Raw genomic sequence first — 23,200 nt, 5'->3', positions numbered from 1 at the left:
ACAATACTTACATGAAATGTGTTATTATTAAATAAAAATTTAAAAAAAACTAGTAAAAATTAAAATCAAATATTTAGGAGCACTCGCCGCAGATTCTTTAGACTAATGGTTAATTGTCGTAATGATTAAACGTATTGCGCGCATGACATACGCGTCTTTTTGAACAAACCTACAAGGTAAGCCAGTGACTTCAAAGTTCCGATGGCGGCAGACTGGAAATTGGAAAATAAGTTACCCTGGTATTCTACTTGATAAAAAATATAAGAACACTACTGTAGTCAGGAACATAGGTCCCAGATTCAATTAACGGAAGGCGCGTACTATGAATTTATATAAATGCTACTACCAAACTGTGTATGAACAAAAAACAGTATAACTTTGAACTGAAATTAATGATGTCATACATCTTTCCCAAGACCCCGTAAAGTAATAACACCCCAAGCCCACTTTTAGAGTAAACTCTCCCGTAATACTCGTAATTACGGAAAACTAAAACTATTCAAATATTTTATAACAGTTTAATAGTCCTTCTATTACCTGATAATACAGTTTGTAAGTTGATTTAATATAAAAGAATATAAAATTATATATATAAAAGAATTGTAATATAATGTAAGTTTTGTGTTTGATCATCATACTGTATAATATTGAATTTTATGCAAATATATTTTTCTGAATTGCAACCAATTTATAAAGTCTAATATCATTACAATATGTTACATAGTTCCAAAGCTCTAAATAATACGATTGTCTGTAAATTCACGTTTCTGCCACGAAGTAGCGTGGAGTAGCTGGTAGCCAACATACAATGGTCTGCAATGCAAAGGGTAAAGGATATTTTGAAAGACAGAAAAGATTCGCCGTGTTGTGGACTCTTCTCTGAACACGGTATAGCTCTGGTAGATGCCGCTATGAGCGTCATTAATTTGATTATAATGTCTGTCAAATTGTGTTCTTCTTACATTCTTCTCCTAACGGACATGTGTGATTTCTCATCAATAGTGGAAAATAATATTAAAAAAAAACATAAATCAAAAGATGTGACCATTGATCCTCTCTTATCCTTCGTTTTAGATTAGGAAACGTTCCCTGTCAACGAAGCGAAGTATCCCAGCTTTATTAATATAAATGCGTGATGTCAGTGATATTAACAGGCATAAGCAACACTCATTTCCTGATTTAAGTGAAGGGTGAATGTATTGCACGCTATTAAGTAATTTGAACTCTTCATATGCTATTAAAAGCATTTAATTATACCTACATTTTAACAAGGAAGGTACCCTTATGACTAGGGATTAAGTTACGATGCTATATTCTTAGGTATTAAGTAAAGAAATCGATACGCTGTAAATCTAAATTGCATGTAGACTTAATTATAATTAGATAGAGATGTAACATTACCTATTACTTAAATACTCCTTTCAAATTTAAAAGGGTTTATCACTTCTGATATACGATGTCAAAATCATCATTTCAACCTTAGGATGTCCACTGCTGGAGATAGTCCCAGCCTATAGTTTTCCAATAGAAGCGACTAGAAGCGGCCTGCATGTTGGGTTGTAATAAACGACTTTCTCGTCTCTTTACAGTACGAAAAATATCTTATATAATGTATTTCAATGTAAATTTCATGTAATCTTTTAACGTATTTAGTTTTTTCTACCAGCCTCAAATTTTCACGGTCTCATTGGTTAACTGAATGGCCCCTATTTTGTTGTTCCTATTTTTATAAAGACGAAATGTATAATATAGGATATCATATAATTATGTATAATGTAATTTTATATATAGTAAAAAGACGTAAGACCATATGTAGCAGTATAAATGAGTTATAAACCAAAGCTTTTAGTTGTTTAATTAGCTAAACATAGTGATCAGATTTATTTTTATATTTTTAGACCAGATTCCGCCTTTATACAGCACATTGCCTCTTACAAAAACGGGGAACTTGGTAAAGTATTAAGATGGACCTCAGCACTCCCGTTTATTTCAGAAACTCAGAATTCACATATATACAACGATTTTAAATCGATAATTAATCGCCAAACATAAGAAGTATTTTTTATTACGACTGGGTGAAAATGTCACATATTTTGTTTTATAGGCACTATACATGATTTCTATTAAGGTCACCGTTGCCTTACTGGCATTTATAGATACCACGGACTTGAGAGGGCAGACCGCATAGGGCATATAGCCAAAGTTCGTGGGTTTCCTAGGGAGCCTTGATTCGGACCTCTATGTATTATTTTCACTACCATAGTGTGAGACCGCTGAGCTATTAGCTCTATTGAGTGAGCTACTTAGAAAGGATTTTCGGTAGACAAGATTGTTTTACGTACATTCCTAACCATTAAAATGACCGATCTTCTAGTACTAAAACTATTTAGAACACGTTGATCTTGTTTTAGCGTCTATCAATAGCAGACTTAGCTGCAATGTAAGAAGAAAGATGAGGTTTACAATTAAACAAGATTTCTTAGACTTTTGTCCATGACTAAGGATACCTTCGTCGTATTCTGGTTACGACTATTAATCTGACTATCAACTAACAGTTGAACGTTGTTACTTATTGAAGATCTACAGCGTTGTGAACGATAGTGAATCGCAGCGTCATGTTTTATAATTTCAAAATTGATCTTTCACGTACCGCATGGAAGGGGCGGTCACTCAATTATCAAACGCTATTACTGTCACTATACCTTTTATATAATAACCCGACCAAATATACCAAATAATGATTTTTAAATCCTTTTTAATCAATTATACAAGGTCTGTTACCAGCTAACACTTAACATGTACTATTAAATATTTAAAATTCTATTTATAATAATTAATATTTAAAATTTCTATTTAAAATCTAAGGCTAAATCACGAAGTAATTATAGACTAGTGAAAAACCTACTGAAAATATTGTCAACTAGAAGAGTATAAACATTTAAAAGCGTTCCTCATTCTTGATATAAATTATAAGTATTTTAAAAGGCTTTAGGGTTAATTAAATAACTGAAATATTTGTTGAATACATCATGAATAGTAGAAGGAAACGTCTTTGGTAATCTGTAAACTTGAATAGGTATAAAAGTAATGTTGTACTTTATAATTTACTATTAAATTTCACGCTTTATCCAAAGTCTCATATATTGCGTACGTTATGTTTAGATTAGTTATTAACGTTATAACATGAAAACGTGACAATAGAGATTGTTGTGAAACAAACCTCTCAAATTAAAATGTACATAATCCACAAAATGTAGGTCGTTTATTATTTAAGATTTTTCTACCTATCATTTACTCGGATTTTAAGATTTTTTATGTGATATTTGAAAACGTATGGGATTCTACAGGAAATAAATCTACTTGTGCAATACCGAAGTTGTTATCTATTATATATTTTAAGACTAAATTTTTAAATATTCAAGATATAAAAATAAATTCCGTCAACTAAATAAATCATTAACATGAACAGATTTTGATGTCCCATTTTAAGTATAATAATTTATGTATTAGGAGACACTGCTTTTCTTTATCTAAATTGAATTTTTTTTATCGAGAAATTGACAGATACAATTATAATTAAAAAATACAAAATGTAAATAAATTTTATAGCTCACATATATATGTTTACTGCACTATCTTCGTTAAAACACGTACGAATACACCAACAAAATATACAAACGAACACATACACAATATTTGAATATTTTGTAATTTAGTTGTGTTTTTTTTTAAATATGTATTTTTTTGAACAGGCTTTATACCTTCGAAACATTTATAAATTTCCTCCATATACTGCTACCAGTTACGGAATGTTGTTTCTATTGAGAAATCCCTGGCAAGAAAGTTATTAGTTATTCTTTTAAATGCCGTTTAGATTATAATTCGGAAGACATTGGTAATTACACTAGAATTTACATAGATTATATCCGCAGAAAAAAACTATAAATAAATATACATAACATGGTAAATCAAGAATTAAGTCCTAGGGACATAAAGGCGTCGATTGCAACAGTACGACATTCGCTCTACATTTCGCCTGAACCTTTAGTCGGATCTCGCATAGCCGTGGGAAGACGTAGCCTCTGTACCAACACTATGTCATATACTATAACATATATCTATGTAACTATTATACACGACTAAACTTTTTTTTTGTGAAATGGATTAACTTCAGGAGGTTCTATTTTACGAAATTGATTATATTGTGTAGTATGATTGGTTATAGAGATATAAGCTTTAAACGTAATGTATAGCTCATTTGCTGTCAAGCTATATGTATGCAGAAAAAACAAGCTTACCGTAACACGAAAAATTTCTCGTCTGAAATGGCAGTGGAGCATGGCCTATCGCTCGTGAAACTAATGGTATTTAGGACCGAAAGTGTCTAGAGTGGCGACTACAAGCCGGTAGACTGAAGTGGCTAGGCTAGGCTAGGCCCTACTAGGTAGACTAATGACATAGCTAACGTCGTGACTCTGGTCACCGTGGTGATGTTTACGGGAGGCCTTTCTTCCAGTTGACGTCTATCAAAACCTCACAAAACGGTTTTAGAAATCATAAGCAAAGTAAACAAATTATTTACTATTTGTAACTGCATAGTTGATACTGCCAGGAGTTATTAGCCTGCCCCGATTCAAAAAAATTATTCAAAACAGATGTAAAAGTAATAAAGCTCTTTGTTGTCAAATGAAGTACACATTCAATAATTTAAAGTTATATTTACCTTTTTCTTTCCGATTTAATTTCAGGACAGAGGTTCTTGTTTAATAAAACTGTTTTTATTTATTAACCAAATTTTATGGCTGGTTTATATTGCGGTTTGAAAATATTTAAAAAAATCTTTTTTAATGTTCAATATCTTTCATGTGTTAAACAATATTATATTTATAAAAAGATGAATATCGAAGATAGATTAAGATAGATATTTATCTAACAAGTTAAAAATCGTTACACAAGCTCTCGTCTCGCACTTCGGGATCGCTGACAAGACACCTGCTGAGCTGATCTAAAGGGCTTTGTTATCTGTACTCTTATAGATAAAAGAAAATTATGTTTGATTTATTATTTTAATTATAAAATAAACTCACCTATATGGGCTTATTAATTAAACTTTATTTCAAAATTAAAATTAAGAGAATATTCCTTACCATTTACATCATCATGTCCACCACCAAACTCCCGTTGCAAGGCATAGGTCACGCCTAAAGATCGTCCTATAAACTGATCTTGCGCTGCCGGCATTATGCAATTTCCTACAACCTTGACCACGTCGTTGGTCCACCTACTGGGCAACCTACCCATGAATACTCTTTATACCGTGAAAATTGCAAGACATAGCGATACCCATAAGATATATAATACTAATATAATGTATAATATAATACCATATAAAATAAAATAATCACCACGCTCGACAGGCGGTTGGCGATCGCAGTGTAGTATTAAAGTACACAGGGGTCACTGCTGCTATCCTCAGCTATCCTCTGGAATCTTATATAATTAATACATAAATTCTGGATCATATAAGACTTTACGGAGATCTAACTCGCGACCTACCATCGAAAATCTCAATCATCTACCCCTGGACTGCCTTGGAGGAAATAATGAAAATATAAATAACGAAACACAGAAGTTAAATCTTCCGCCAAAAGATCTCGAACCTTCTTTTTCGAACAAAGAAGTATGTTTTACTACGATACCTATTTTCTTCAGAAACAAAAACAACCTTTCAATGATAGTTTTAATATGTTTCAGCTTAAACTACAAAAATTGTATAAATTGCATATGTATATATGTAAAGAAATATAATTTATATGCATCAAATATATTAGTTGAAAGGTAAATAATAATGAAAATAATAATAAATTTAGCATATCACAAAAATTATAAATTTAAAATATCACAAAATAACTGAATATGTGTTTAATATGGAACCTTGGATAAATACATACATCTGTGTACACCAGGTGAATATTTACATGATATCGTAAATTACATTTGAAATTGAGTGTCGCGATATTTTAATTCTGTGAGCGCGGAGAAAATTCTAATATTTGTAAATTCGAAAGCGACTATAAGAATAATAAATATTAAACGTCCGTATCTGTACAATTTTTAAATTTTATTTTAAACTTTATAAATTTGTGCCACGAGGCCTTTAAATATATTTTTATAACCCTTTATTCTACAACACTAAGTCAAATGCATCTTAAATATAGAAAACAGTAAAACTTTTTTGTGAAATAAATAAAATCGCAAGTTTTGTTAAACGCGTAAAACATTAGTAGAAAGTTGAAATGTTTATGGAAAAATTTCGCAATTTAAAACCGATTATGAAACTTATCGAAACTGTGAAATAAATAATAAAAAATTAAAATTATATTTTTTAAATAAATTTTTAAATTAGCTAACAAAAATATTCATATCCCTTTCCTTTCGAAGTCGATTATTTTTAACAACGTAAGGCCTTAATAATGTCAGCATTATGTCATATATCACGTAACCTACGCTCGGATGAATTGCAAGAGCAAAGGGCATCCGACGAACAGCCTGGAAAAATCTTTTATATATTTTAATTTATCTATTTTCACTAATTTTTTGAAATCTAAATAAAATAATTATAAAACTAAATATTAAAGAAAACCAACAATATTACATTAAAAAAATATACGTTTAAAACCTGTATATTCAATAAAATGTCTAAAAATAATTAAAAGTAAACCTCTTTAAATATATAGACGTATATATAACCTTCAAGTTGAATAAAAATTCCAAAAAGAATGAAAAGTAAAACTGTTTCGTTTTACAAAACATTTTAATTTGTAACGAAGTACTAATGTGCAAGTATTTAAATTTATAATATACGCATATGAAACCTTCATGTTGAATAAAAATCTTAAAAGAATTAAAAGTAAAACAACAGTTTTACTTTTAATGAAATGAGATGAAGTATAGAAGAGCAAATAGTTAAATAAATAATAAATGTGTTTGAAAACTTTATGTAGAATAGTCTTAAAAGAGTTGAAGTATTTTTTTCCTTATGAGAATTAATTGCATCTGTAATCAAGTTTAGAAGAGCAAGTACTTAATTGATACGTTTCTGATTTTAATTTATAAACTAATTACAATAGCGATGCCGTTTTGAAATAAAAAAAAATTAGGTGGTGATTACGTAAATTTAGTTAAAAAGAACTCGGTGAAAATTTTTAATTAAAAAAATGTTGCAGTGTTTTTATTTTGAAAAAAGAAGACATTAAGGAAACAGGAAATCTAATAATTTTCCTTTGGTCCGCACCGTGAAAGTGTCCAGTAATCAAGATCCATATTGTTTTCACCGGAGACGAATCGTTCGAGTGTCATTAAAATCATAATTCTCGCGGGCCCGAAGGCCGAATCTTAGGAAGAGCCAGGGAGAGAGGCGTCCGCGCTCGCCACTATAAAAGCTAACAGAAAGAGGCTCAGAGCATCACACAACCACGAGACCTCCGCAAGACAACATGAAAGCGTTCTTGGTAGGTAAACGTGCTCAGTGAAAGTGATCTGTGACCCGTGTGTGACCTGCGCTTGTTCCACGGCACTTCCTCGAACGTGCCGCGGCGCATCCCCAACGATTTGTTATGACAAATGATAGCAATCTTTTTGTCGCAAATCGATCCTGGATTTTAATCCCTAAATTTTTTTCTATCAATTTTGCTTTACAGTTCTATATTTAAAATTTAAAATTTTTGACAGTTTTAGAAATTAATTTAAAAAGTGCCTTCTTTAAATCACGGATCATTAATGCTCAAACAGCATTCAGGTATACTGACGGATTTATTCTCTTCAAGGTTTTAGCAGCCGTTGCGGCTATCGGCTCGGCTAGGCCCGAGGCAGGTTACAGTTACAACGCGCCAGGCGGCGGCGGTCTTGGGGGACATGGGGGCATCGGCGGCATCGGTGGCGGCCTCGGCGGCGGCCTCGGTGGTGGAATCGGCGGTGGACACGGTGGCTTCTCCTCCGGCGGCTTGAGCTCAAGCAGCTTCGGTGGAATCGGCGGTGGATTCTCATCTGGAGGCGGATCAGGATTCGGCGGCGGATCTGGCATCGGCGGCGGCTCTGGCTTCGGTGGTGGCGCTGGATTCGGAGGTGGCGCAGGATTCGGTGGTGGAGCAGGATTCGGCGGCGGCGCCGGTTTCGGTGGCGCTCCCATTGTCCAGAAGCACATCTACGTCCACGTTCCCCCACCAGAACCTGAAGAACAGCGCCCACAAATCATTGGAGGAGGCGGCGTGCCCCAGAAACACTACAAGATCATCTTCATCAAGGCCCCAGCTCCCCCCGCACCCGTCGCGCCCATCATCCCCGCTCAGGCCCAAAACGAAGAGAAGACCCTCGTCTACGTGCTGGTCAAGAAACCCGAAGACCAACCCGACATCACCATCCCCACCGCTGCACCCACTCAACCCTCCAAACCCGAAGTATACTTCATCAAGTACAAGACCCAGAAGGAGGGTGGTGCTATTGGAGGCGGTATCGGCGGTGGTGCGATCGGTGGTGGACTCGGTGGTGGAATCGGTGGTGGAATCGGCGGTGGCAGCATTGGCGGCGTTCTCTCTGGCGGTGGTATCGGCGGTGGAATTTCTGGTGGTAGCCTTGGCGGTGGCATCTCTGGCGGAAGCATCGGTGGTGGTCACGGAGGCATCTCGGGTGGAAGCATCGGCGGCGGTAGCATTGGAGGAGGCTCCGGCGGTCATGGCTCCGGAGTTAGCTCTTCATACGGACCCCCCGGACAATCCGGCCCGTACTAAACAACGCACTTCACGTGCACACTTGTGATACCTGCTTCGCTGGCGACAAACTTAGTATTAAGTAGAGAAAAAATTACGGTGCCTAAATGTATTTATGTAAATAGTAATTTTAATATGTAATTTTAGTTGTATTATAAAATTCATTTTTGCATAAAAATCGATAAACAAATATAAAACTTTTATTACAAAACCCTTTAAATACAAAATCACAAAATAAAACTAAATGAAAACTACACAATAATATTTACAGTACTGATAATAATCACTAATCACAATCATAACTCATATATAAAAATAGGAAATTTTATTTTACGCGTTTCTTAAAACACAGGCCACTAAAAAAATATTGATCTGTTCGTAAAAAAAAAGTGAAAACATCCAATTTCGAAATTCAAAGCATACATATGCGCCGAGTTCTTTTATCGCATCCTCACAAATCTATTAACATGATGTAGTGAAACAGGTGTCTAGATTCGGTAGAAAGTTGTATTCTCTCCGCGGTGGGCGACAGTTACGCAACACGAGGGCATCTTGACCCCGGTTGCGCAATATCAGAAAAAGAAGCTCCGGCTTACATCATCCGTAGAAAATAAGTAAGAGTCGCTAAATATTTATTACGCAAACATCTCTCTTTCGACAATTCAATTGCGTACGTGTTTTTATGTTTTCCTTTTGACGATAAATTCATAAATCACTCTCTTTTATTTACCATATTTCGTATCGTAGCTTTTTGTATCCAATAAAATCACATTAATTATGCGTGAAATTTTGTATTTACTGTTCAAACTTTCTTTGCCATATGTCTTTGCTAAATTTTGTACAAATCATTAAATTATATTTCTGCTTTAAAATGAAGATGAGAAAATCATCCTATTAACTTTTTTATTCTACAAAATATAACTAGAAATATCTGATGTGAGAATTTAGGAAAAGAGAAACAAAAATATGTACATAAGTTTTTATTAAAAATGTTTCTTATAATAAACAAGGAGTATTTAGTCAAATACATGCATGTACCATGGCTATGTCTATTTAAATATGATTTCAATACAATGCCTCATTAGCTCGAACTGCTATTCAAATAAAATCTTGAGCGTATTAGACAAGCAGAAAAATACACAATTTTTTTTATGTATATTTACCTGAGAATTCAGCCTAAAATCTCCCGTCGCAAGACATAGGCGCAAAGATATCTATGGGGGAATATAACATAATCGCCACGCATGGCAAGCGGATTGGCGATTTCGTGTGATATTACGATACGCAAATAACGCGGTTGCCCATTATCTTTAAACTTGTTTGTGAGCAGTGGCAATCTCATATAATTAATGTACAAATTGTGAATTATAAAAGATTGTATCCAGGGAAATGAACCCCCATAAAAATCGTACGATCGCAGGTCTGTCCTCTATCGCTGGGCAACCAAGGTTGCTTGTATTAACCACCAATTTAGAAATTAAGGCATAGTAAAATGAGTGTGTAATTACTTTTGACCACCGTGTACTAGTTCTGGAGATAAATAGGAAGGTCAAATTTCACCTTTATAGTACGTAAAGGACGTTACTTAAATGTTACTGTTATTTGAAATACTGTTAATATATACATATGTGTGTGTATCTATGTGTTTTATATAATGTAGAAACTTACGTTCATATCAAATAAACAACTTTTCCAGTAAATTATCCCATAAATTGTCTTGAATATCATTGAATTGGTATCATATTACATAAGTTTTCCCGTTGGCATTCTCAAACCATTAATATTACATGTGATGCAACGACGCGAGATTCCCGAAGGAGCCCTCCAGCTAAATTACGTAAACGTAGTTTCGGCTGATTTCATTTCAGTGCCGTCCCCTCTAACCCGCGGAATCGGTAATTACCGATAAAGCAACACACATATATACCGAAAAAAAATCGTTAACATTGCACCGTTAACTTCACATTCTGTTAAGACGCGTAGGTTCATAAAAACTTTTTTAGAATTTTAAATTAAAACACAAAATAAAACTACATTTTTATTTTAATCATTCATATATATGTCGTACTAAAAGCGTCAATTTGTAGAGTAATTAATCCCAATTATCATAAAAATTTTAATACTTTTTGGCGTAATGGCGGGTCTATTTTTTTAATTTCACCAATTATGAACATTAAAGTTGCCTTCGTTTTATACACTTTATTTTTACAGCTTATACGGAGCCAATTAGCTTCGTATAAACTCTGTCTCTAACTTGATTTTAAAAAATAATTAAGTGTTAAGATTAGTTTGTATTAAAATAGTCGTCATATAGTACTCTATCTGACATGGGCATCTTTATAAAACCACACATAAGCGGTATCCGCGTCCGCTAGATTACTATTTTTTCTTCAAATATATCTATATACTCTGTAGTTTATATATTAATACATCTATAGTAATCTTAGTAATCATCAACGTAGTAAGTACACGCTCCAATTCTGAAATAATAACAATTATTTACTTTTACATCTTTATGTATGTTTAAGATACTCATAATCAGTAATGTGAATGAATGAACTGATTTTTATACGTGCGACCTGAAGTTATGACAAGGATAAGCTTATCTTAATTAACTTTAAATAGCGGACAATTTTTTTTTAGTATTTTTGCAAGTGATGTAGAATCTATTCGGCATTCATCTTACAGGACTAATCCCGTAATGAAAGTAATAGTTCGCTTCAATTTGAGGCTTCCAAGGGAGTTCTCGAGCCCACATAAAAGAGGTCTATGTACTTTCTTTGCTTTACCACTCAGGCCCGTGCTAATCTGTATATGGCAATAAGACAACAACCCAACCTTTCGTCATAAAAAAATCTTATCGAATTTATATCACATTAATTATGTAAAGAGAAAAACTATGTTAAAAACTGTAATTTTTTAGGAATGAAGTAGAGGGATGAAAGGCGATGAGTGAGAAGATGATAAGATTGCAAAAGAAGTGAAAGATTTTATGATGGTAAGAAAAAGTACGAAAGATAATGTAAAGAAAGAAAATAGAGGAAACTTTAAGTAAAACATTAACTGAAAAAATTATAGCCTGAAAATATAATATGAGAGGTCCCCAACAAAGGAGATTATTAAAAAATTATGGAAAGAAGAAGAAAAATTGCTGATTCGTATTTTAAAATTAGAGAATCTTGTACACATGTCCATATTGACATAACATTTGACATTATTCTTCTTAAATCTCTTCTCATAAATGAGAATGTAATAACACCGTAAACTTACATTGTTTGACGTGAGATGGTCATCGAGACCGCCATTATCATATAAACGGCTTTCTGCTTATGTCCATGCGGGCAGATCGAAAAACCGCCACGTAACGTCATCGTACGTAACAAAGCGAAAGAATCCCCACAATTAAATATTTATAACGCTACATGCTGTCTTTTGCAATTTCCGCGTACATTGGGACATGTTTAATTTGCCTCAAATGCACTGACGTAAACAGTGATTCATACCGGGGTATACGTAACGATCGATCCAAAATGCAGAGTGCAAGCCGTTCATTATATCTCTCTGTATCGTTCGGTTATAAGTGTAATAGCTTTAAAGAGCTGGTCATTTGTTGTCAATTAATACATTGCAAATAAATAACTAAATGATTTAGCAAAAAGCATTTGAAGAATTCTTATTACGAGATAATTATTAATAATTATAGCTTATAGAATTTTTACTTATTGGCCAGTCGCATTCCAATAAAAAACTAATGCAACGTATTTCAAAATTATCATTTTACACTCGGGGATTGGAGAAATGTGCTATACTTTTAACTCATTCAAGTTTTTAATCCTATAACCAATCTCCTTGAATAGTCATTGTGGTAACTTTGCCAGTTTTGATTTATCACATTTCTTTGTTTTATTTTATAATATAATTAATAGGCACTTAGTACAATTATATGTTATTAAATAGTATATTTTACAAATAACTCATAGAAAATATAACTTTTTCCTTACTTTCGTATTTGCAGCCATTTATATCCTTTATAGACGAAGCATTTGATCTATGTCGCGCCTGATGTTAAACGATGACGTGGTCTAAGATGGTAAATGCTTGCCTAGAAGAAACCTATTTACTCTAGTTAGATTATAAGTTTACAGTAACTTAACTAGACTTTTCCTTCATGTGAAGTAAGAGTAAGAGGTCCATGCTGCCCACCATCCTTCCATCGCATTTTGGCCCTCTATAGCCTCTTCTAGCCTTGTAGTTAGAGCATGCACTTTCTCAATGAATAATGTTTTCAATCTATGCGACTGGCGTGCTCGCATTTTATTTTTACCGCTCCAAGGGCGATGTCTATGATACTCTGATTACTGAGCAACTTCTTTATTCGGTCCTTTAGAGTGACACCCATTAGCTTCTTTTTCATCGGCTTGTAAACCAGTTTCACTTTTTTGAGTTTTTTTCGTTGTAAACCAAGATACAATTTTATTTATGCTTTTTTTATAGAAGCACAAGAATTTATTGGTTAAATGTTTGTGCTTTCTGGTAGGCTATAACATTTATCATGAAGATGAGGTAAAGTTTTGAGAAAACGCAACCTGGGATGTATGCAGTAGAGCGACGATATAGGTTGTTTCAAACTCGTCTTTTTAAAATTCTGTGAGGGAAGCTAAAAAGCTTCCAGGAGTTGACGTTTTGTGTCTAAAATGACATTGATGAATTAAAAAAAAATGCTTAAAATATGATACCCTGTTTTAAAACCGTTAAAAACGTAATAAACAATGTTTTATTACATTTATTAATACAAAAACATAATAAAGTTGTTCGGACGTGTGTAGTAACAATAATTAATTATCTCTAGAACTGCTCAGAGCTGGAATAGCGGCTACCATTACGTGAAATGTATACACTAATACATAAAAGAATTAATCGTGTTTGTTCGCGACTGTACTTACTCAGCAATGTTCATTTCTATTTACATTTGCCTAAATTTTTGTATTTCGAATTCCTAAATTTCGAAAATAATTTACATATTTGTAATAGATATTTAAATACAAGACGTTTAGTTATAGATGTAAAAGCTTGAAAGGGTAAAACCTTTACACTTATTCCCAATCATTCTGTATAAAGTGATCACTTCGAAATATGTTATATTCATTATTTTTTTCTATATAAATGCAAAAGGACCACAACTACTGGGCAGTAAAATTTCAGCAGGGACAACTAGTAAAGAATAATTTACATTATTACGTATTAATTCAAATTTGAAAACCTATTTTTTATTAAATTATTATTATTATTTCCAAAACCATTTATTTTTAAATAGGGAATACCATGCATTAAATTGATAAAAAATTAACTATACATTCACCTCTCGAATGCTTTGATATCTATAATTAATAAACCTGTGTAAGTATTTACTACATACGTAAGCGAAATTTTTAACACAGTTTGTTTTCTGTGTGAGCGATTCAAATGTTAGGAAATAATTACTCTATTTACATACATAAAAGAGTAAAAAGTAGTGAATAGGAAAATGAATATAGGTCAAGGAATGGCATGTTGTAACTACAATAGACTGTTAAAATTGTAATAAGTTTATCCGCAATATAGTTAACACCAGAAAGCTTAAAAGGTTTCGGTTCGTAATTGCTTTAAGGCTTTCAATCGCAATCCTTTTTAATTAATTGCCGTATGTCCGGTCTTTTTCTTTCTCGTTTAAACACATCAATCGAACTCAAAACTTATGCGAAGGTTTTTGGTTTTCCTTCTAATCAGTTCTTATAGAAAGTAATTTAAAAGGTACAATGTGAATTTTGTATATACTCGTATATAAATAAATAACTTAAAATCGTAATCAATTTTTGGAAATTTTTCTCAACAGATATATTTTCATTTTCATGAAAATAAACTTTTCCACCAGCTTTAAATCTGGGCTGAGCCAAACTATATTCTAACTTTTGTCAAAAACACACCTGGCAAATATTATAGACAGTACTTCGAACCTACGAAGAAAAATAACATGCATTCCTGTCCGGGTGTCTTAAATGACAATTTCACCTTACTTTTGAATCACAGTAGTCAATAACTATATCGATAAGACCGCTGTTTACAATATATATATATAACTGTAACACGCCTATAAAGAAATTTAAACAATGAATGTACAGCTCTTTAAACGTTACGAGGACAACAATGGGCGTCCGTAATATTGATGTCATAAAAAGTCCACTTTTACTACTAAATTATTCAACGCTTATAAAGTTACTTTAGACGATAATATACAAAGCGACTCCTCTGCGGGTTATTACACAAATTTTATAAGAACAAGTTATACGCGGACCCGTTGCGTAATGTTGAATAAATAACGAAGACCACAAGCAAATGTGAACTCTATAGTTATAAAATCAAGTTTAAGTTTTGTTTAAAATTAAAATTGAAAATGTGTGTGAACAAGCCACACAGGCTGGTCGAGAGTGAGAGTGGTCCGTACGAAACACATGCTTTGGTTGTTAGACCGGGGTCACACTGAGTTCATTTCCGAATTTTATAAAACCAATGTTTTATTTAAATTGTTTCTTATCTAAAACTATAAAACTTTTTCTCTCGTAAGTCAATATATTTTTAATCAAATTCGTGTATTTAAATGGTATTAAATGCTAATAATTAATTTACATATTTCTAACGCAACACGTCTTCAATTCAAACGAAGATCTTCACTCGAGGATACTTGATATTGAATTTTTGTTGTCGTATTAAACCAATCATTATCGGCATAATTTCAACCGAAAGGCCTCCACTAATAAACTTTTACTACAAGACGTCATAATAGTAAAAGACTCAGCAAACCTCGAATAAAATCGCCAAGTGCGATTCAAGTAACAGCTCAAGCCGATCTTCTCTCTTAGGGACACTTCCTCCTAGTCACTTTATATAATAGATGCTCTTAGTGATATATTAGTAACCTAGAACTTAATAACTGCAAATAGGTTTAGTATTCGAAGGCTCGAGATCATCCTAGATCCAATTGTAGCTGGAACTTCTCGTGCTGCTTCTTCTTCCAGTGCTAACGCTTTTCGAAGTGGCAGTAATATTAGCCAGGTAATAACAACCAACTATGAAAATAGTCATTACCTCTTGCATTATAGTCTCCAAATATATATTTAATTAGTGACAGTCCAAGTTGAGATCTCGTCTTGCGCTATGTCCCTCAGCGTGTTGCCTAAACAATCCAAGAGATTGGCAGCCTTCCAATACGGTAATATTGCATTAATGGGCCAAGCCCACGTTTCCGAGGGAGCCCTCGAGCTAAACACCTTCCACGATCTGTCACCTCAAGTCCCAGAAATCTATAAATGCCAATAGGATAACAGCGTAGATCGTGACCAAAAAAATAAACTGTAGTACACAACCATCTATAACTCGGTAAAGTTATTATTAAATAAAGCTAAGTGTATCACCAGCTTTATCCGAAGTCGTGAGTCAGGGCGGCGTACACTTCGAATACAGGAAGCCTTAATACTTATACCGATACGGTATAGGGGTATTGTGAACATTGTTTAATAAAATAAATGGCCGTATCAACTGCATGTCGGAAACTTCGCTTTCTGGGCCACTTTCTCTTGCATCGGGAGCTTTTACCTCTGACAGTGATGTTGTGCGGCTATGAAAACTGAATAGCATTATCTCTATCTAGCTTATCCGGAAGATGTTGTTCTATCTTAGCTACGAATAATAAATTCGCACCTTAATAAGTAAGAAAGTTATTTCAAAACATAATATTAATTTCCAGGCCAATATTTCCAAAATAAAAATATTGATATTATACATTTTTTAATCCAAAGCAAGATGAATGTAAACTCAGTGTCCCATGTTCATTATTTTTGAATATTAACATTATTTCGATAAATACAGATCTGAGCCTTTATGCTTCAATATAAATTTGAAGCGCGTAAATAATCATACGCGCGAAGTTCATTTCGAACTGTCAAATGCACGAAGCTCAAAGCGAACTACAAAACAAGAAAAGCTTCAATATCCGTTATATTTTCTTAAACGTATCAGGCCCCTTTTACAGTTTTTTTTTTATAATAACTGTGGGAGCAATGGTAGCCTAGTGACTAAAGATTAGTGATAGTAAGTCGCGAGTTCTATTCCCGGGATACAGTCTAATATAGTTCACACATTGTGCATTATTTACATAATGTCACACTGCTGTCGCCAACCCCATAGATATTTTTAAGTGAGGCCTATACCTTGCAGTAGACGCCTATAAGCTGAACGAACTGAAACGACGTTTGTCATAACAATCTGCTTTAAAATATTAGTAAACTTATTTAAAAATAAACACAAGTAAAATCACTCCCAAAGTTAAAGTTTTCCTAAGAGATGTAATTAAAAATTAATTCAATTATAAATAGAGTAAGAGATTGTCTCGTGTGATAAGACCGCCCATTGTATTTTTTTTATTAATATGTAACTATTTAAATGTATCCTAGCATCTACAATGAAGAATATTAAATAAAAATAAATAAATTAATAAATTGACACAAAAATCTTACGTAAATTTAAATTGGTATAATTAATGTTTAAAACATAACAAATATTGTCACAACAATGTGACGTAATTTTGGTTTCAGACGTGAAATGTAACTCAAAATCAACCGGTAATCAATTAGTTACATAACATTTCAAAATGCAAAACATTCATGTCACTCGACTTGTTATTTTGAACCACTTTCGATCGATAGAAAGTACCTGCAAATATAATATCCTGTATTAACGAAATGTCAACAGTAAATGTTAAGAAAGTCAAGTTGATATTAAATAAATACCTGCAAGGCGAATTCATTGAACTGTTTTTTCTTTAATCATTTACTTTGCACCGCTTTCATTTTGTGCTAGTAGTAAAAATGTTAGCTTATTACCTTCATTGGTTATTTCAGTCCTTAGAGACACACTGCAAGGTACGGACCCCAAGAAAGATATCCATGGGGGATATAATATAATCGCCATGTTTGGCAGGCGGGTTGGCGATTGCAGATGTATTATGTAATTAATGCACTAAGTGTCAATTACATATTGTATTCCGGCTATCAAACCCGCGCTCTACGATTGCAAGTTTCACTTCTTACCATTGGACTACCACTGCTCATACAGTTATTACTAAATTATTGAATAGTGTGGTATTATGGTACGCAGAGAACGCTGCTGTCCATCCTCTGGAAAATAAATTGTGAGCTGTGGCAATCCTATATAATTAACAACCCGTCTGCCAAGCGTAGCAATTATGGTATAGCCCATAGATATCTTTGGACAAGACCTATGCCTTGCAATGGTTGTCTATGGGCTGAAACGACGACGACAATGTTACTATAAGCATACCGGTCTTTTTGCAATATCTATGAAGGTGGCCTATGTCCAACAGTGGACATGATACATTTGAAATGCGATGTAGCTGCTACACAACGTACATATGTTTTTGCCCAATTGTTAATCCACACTTCACTTTAAGAGAGGAGTGAATAAGCGAGTTCTAGACATAGACTTCGAGTAACGTGTAAAGTGAATAACATTGACAAACGTCGTTCACTTTAACTTACTGACTTGTGTGTCGTGCGACTGTAAATAACTTAAACTAAAACCTTTCATCATGTTATTACCGTAGTATGGAAATAGCTATGCATCTTTATCAATGCAAGCGCACATATCGAGCCACTGTCAGGCACGATACACCGAACACGCGTCACACAAATACCCATGACACCGGCCGCCACGTCCTTCTAGCCCGCATTTAAGTGAAGGCGGTCAGGAGAGGCCTGTTTCACTCCCGACCGCTTAGTACTCCTCGCTTCGCACAACTTACACTCCACTACAATCGCAACACTATACATCTACACAGGTATAGTCCCTCTTCTTGCGTATGTCTTCGATGTAACTATGATACGATCATCCAGAGTAAATTTTTTAACACGCAGACCTCCTGCTTCCGCGGGCTGAATGTCGATGAAGCTAAATAAAGCCTTAATTAATACAAGCATTTCATAATAGCGTTCCGTGTGGAATAGTCATATAGTTTACTTCACACGACAGTCTTTTATTTCAATGAAGACAGAGAATCTCTGTACACCTAAAAGTCAGGTCTCCTTTTTTAAAATGATGATCTAAATAATTTATAATTGCAATAAAATATTCACGTATAACGTCTGTTATGTATTTTTTATAAAGTCGTCAATCGATCATTAAAATAAACAACGCAATATTTCATGTCTCTCTCGATGTAAATAAACGTAGTAATAATTCGCTCTATCCTTGTCTATTGTATATGGTTAAATGAAAGATCATTAACATTATTTATTACGCTATACAATGATAAAGACTTTATGAAACTACAACTAAAAAATAGTAGTTTTTGACGGTCGTACGATTAAATGTATAAAAATCACAAAAATACGGAGGATTTGGTTATAGGTATAAAAGCTTTTAAGTAGAGAATATATAACTTATTGGCAGACAATTAAAATAATTTCAACCCTGACGTAGCATCTGATGTTATATAGTTGAAGGTCCTGATATAGACTAAGCGTCTTCAGCGCTCGACATCTGAAACCCAGTGAAACTGAAAATGACAAAGGATAAACAGGATTAATTGTAAAAAAAAAACTTCTATACATTTAAAAACAATAACTAAATATATTTACGAGCATCATAAACTCACATACGAACGGCGACGTGAGTATAACTTTCACGCCGGCACTTGAAAAGATATGTTCGTTTTCACCTTCCAATAACTTGTTCAAACATATCGTTAACCTTCACTTACCGTCAATCAATATACGAAATATGCTTTGAATGTATTTTAATTCATATTCCTAATGTCACAATTGTTGTGTCTTTCACCTTGGATTATTTGAAGTTATTTTTTATTAGAACACTATCCGACGTTCCAAAAGCTGTATGCCTTTTGAAATTTACAGTTTTATATAGTTTGAGGAGATAGTGCTCTGAAGGCGCTTAGCATAAAACTCTTTAGAAAGTAAATAAGGTCCAGAACTACTTTAAGAGACTCTATTGGGACCTATCCTTATATACGTGAGTAGAGATGATCTACTGCTGAAGCGGTATCTGATCTTCGATGAAGTATACGTGTTTAGCAGATGATTGGAATTAACCTCCCGATCATGTTGGGAGGAAATATGATAGCCAAGATTGATCGAGGAATTGTATTCACATATGTACAAAGATTATTTATAATTTACACAACACTAACACAATAGCAGCGACCACGTCACTAATGATTTGCGAGTTCAAATCGGCGTTCCAATTTGAATTTGAACCCCAAGAATTATATTACATAAAAGCGTGAACTCTACCCTCAAATATATTACCGTAAAGTTTTTTGAATGTTCACCAAAATGAATTTCGCTCTCTATTGTTAAAGCATATATTTAAGGATGTTTCTAGGCATTAAAGTACTAAGAGAACTTGACTTAAACTGTCACTTTTACGCATTTAGCAAACCGATACGAGGGTGGCTAAAGGGAAGTCAACTAGAATTCGATTCTTCGATCTCTTGTTATATATGCTACAAGACATATAGTGACCGCACTGTTATCACACAAGTTTTCATTCATAGAGTATAACATACATGTCATAATTGTTAAAGCACCAGCGACCTTATATATAAAACAATACGCGAACGATTATAATGATTTTAATCAATAGTTCTTATCCGCTGAACTATCATTGTTCCGATATTTCGATTGTTTGAAAAAAAAAATTAGATCAATATAAATATTCGTACAAAAAAATCATCGAAATATATAAATAAAAGGAAATAAGAAAAAGACTTCGTTATGCTCCTTTGATTAATTAATTTTATAATAGTCTCATAGTAATAACTATTTTAGTACAACTGTCAACGCAAAATCTAATTTTAACGATCGTGATAATGCCATCTACAATGTGAACTTGAACAGCGGTTGCCCAGCGGTAGAGGACTCTGAGTCTTGCGATAGTGGGTCGCGGGTTCAATTTCCGGAATATATTCCGGATATATTCATAAATATTTATAAAGTGTTAATTATATATTCTACCTATAGAACACATAGTTAACACTTTATTAATTTAAAATATAGAATAGCCAATGCTCACAAATAAGTTTCCAGGGGAAGAGTAGCAGCAACATCTGCGTACCATAATACCACAATGCCATCGTGACCTAAACTCAAGCCTGACTATTATGGTATTACTTTATAGATATCTTTGGTATAGACCAATGCTTTACAGTGATCACCTATGGATTCAAACGACAAAGTGAACAGACAAACTTGTTACTGTCGTCGGAAAAAGCTGGATCCAACCGCTACTTATGTACATTTATATGAAAGGCCAATGTCCACTTGAGGGTGTCCAAAGGCTGAAATGATAACCATGACGGTTGGGCAAATACTGTACATCACCTATATTTTAAATTGCCTTCAGAAAATCCATAATCTTCGCTAAGCTTATTCACTTATAATGAATCATGTCGCCATTATTTGAAAGAAAAAATTATATTAAAACGATTTTTAACTATTATCACGAGCTTTATTTCAAAGATAAAAGGTTTTTTACGTTCATTGTTTATTTTGCACATTTTTTTTCTTTTGTATTTCATGAAGATCGTCAAGTCTGCGGTGACAAAAATTTTTACAGAATTTTATATTTATGTTGCCAACAGCATAACTATGTGTAATTTTATTATATATTTATGAAAACTTTAAAATAGTGTTAAATTTATGTTTGCTTTTTATTGTTTAATCTAGCTGTAAGTTTTATAAAAATGATAAATAAATGCTTTAAATAAAAACACTTTACAATTGCAATGACCTACCTCAACGGGGTCATTGAAACGCATCAATGCTAACACTCCGGTGAAACTGCGTCAATATGCATTCTTCCGGAAAAGTTAACGCATGTGCATACATTAGGCAGTAAACAGAAGTAGACAGGTGTGTGTATGAATGCACTTAAAATTACGCATTCTTGCACTACTCGGTTTTTTTTTACATTTCAAAGACAAACATGTCTATGTACCGACATCGTGGTACCGAAGCACAGGGAAGTATTTACGAACGATTCATTGCATTATGAAACGGGCTTAATGAGATGCGTGGGCTCCTTCCCAGTCTTTTTCGTTTCTTTGTCAGTGCATATTACGTGTATAGATTCTCTGAAGAAAAATTTTAAGTAAATCATGAAAGGCGTGAGTAGTTATCAAGACTCAAGTTCTCAATTTCATAATGCTTATATTACCTACGAACAAAAATAATAATTACCATAATATAATAAACCATTCTCGGTTGTGATAGTGATAAGATATTCCACTTTTAGATGTCAAAAAAATACTATTATACTATAAATATTTTATATTGTACTACATAATAAAATTATTACACGTGTATTTTTCTTATTTCCAAAATATCACATGTCTGAAGAAGAAGATCTTTGACCAATGTGTGTTGCCAGTAGTGTATGGATCCAAGACGTGGTGGTGTGCCTCTTAAGAAAGCTCAAGGTCACCCTGAGAGCAATGGAGAGAAATACTCGGAGTTTCGCTGTGGGATCCAATCAGAAATGAGCCACAGGAAAACCCAAGTCACCAACGAAGGTTTAAGAATTGCTCTTCTGAAGCCGCAGTGGGTGAGGCACATTGCTCGTGCAACCTATGGTAGACGTGGCGCGGGTAGGCGCCTATTAATAGGCCGTCGACTTACTTAAGGTTGCGGGCAGTGCAGGACCAGTCGTCATAGCGGTCTTTGAGAGGCCTATACCTTACAGTGGCCTATCAGCTAAAAGAAATAAAGAAGAAGAAAAGTCGGTTTATTTAAATCTATTTAATTGTTTCAAAATAAATTACGTGATATTTATAAATATTAATATAACCTATAATATTTAGTTTTCTCATCCCTGATCAACAAATAAACTTGTGGATAAAAAGGAAATTAATATTCTTATATTGACAAGAATAAAAGTTAGGTAATAGACAAAACAATCAAAGTACTAAGTTTATATGTATAGTACATAAATATGAGTGGTAAATATGTAAAAAGACCGATGTTTTTTTATAAATTACGTATTTATAAATAGACATTCTGGTTACTGTACAAAATACCATATGAAAAAAGAAAAAAATTGGTCGTCGGGAAAAGGAGCGAAGCAGTGATAACCCAGTAGTAGATGACTGAAACTCGCGATTGTAGATCACAGGTTCGAGTCCCATGATACAGCCTCATATAATTCAGACTTTTTCCATTAATTATGTAAATCGCCACTGCTAGTAAGTTTCAAGAGGATGGGCAGCAGCAACCCCTGCGTACCATAATAATACACTGAGATAGCCAACTCGTGTGCCAAGCGTGGCAATTATGGTATATTCCCCAATAGATATCTTTGGGGTGGACCTA

At 33.7% G+C, this 23,200-nt stretch overlaps 2 protein-coding genes across 2 annotated transcripts in view; both read left to right on the top strand.

Moving 5' to 3' along the window:
- The window catches only part of LOC137933517 (fibroblast growth factor receptor 3-like), a 163,452-nt gene that overhangs the window by 99,054 nt on the left and 41,198 nt on the right, over positions 1-23,200 (top strand). The window lies entirely within an intron of this gene.
- Positions 7,482-8,862, top strand: TwdlT (TweedleT). Its single transcript, XM_068777256.1, has 2 exons — positions 7,482-7,511; positions 7,827-8,862. The coding sequence occupies exons 1-2, from the start codon at positions 7,497-7,499 to the stop codon at positions 8,784-8,786; spliced, it is 975 nt and encodes a 324-aa protein (XP_068633357.1). The 5' UTR covers positions 7,482-7,496; the 3' UTR covers positions 8,787-8,862.

The sequence above is a fragment of the Battus philenor genome, unplaced genomic scaffold, assembly GCF_028537555.1.
Source record: "Battus philenor isolate CCGP_79_NKW_IND1 unplaced genomic scaffold, ilBatPhil1.0.hap1 SCAF_13, whole genome shotgun sequence".
Lineage (NCBI taxonomy): Eukaryota > Metazoa > Arthropoda > Insecta > Lepidoptera > Papilionidae > Battus > Battus philenor.
Note: the sequence above shows the minus strand (reverse complement) of the source record. Positions and strands in the feature narration are given on the sequence as shown.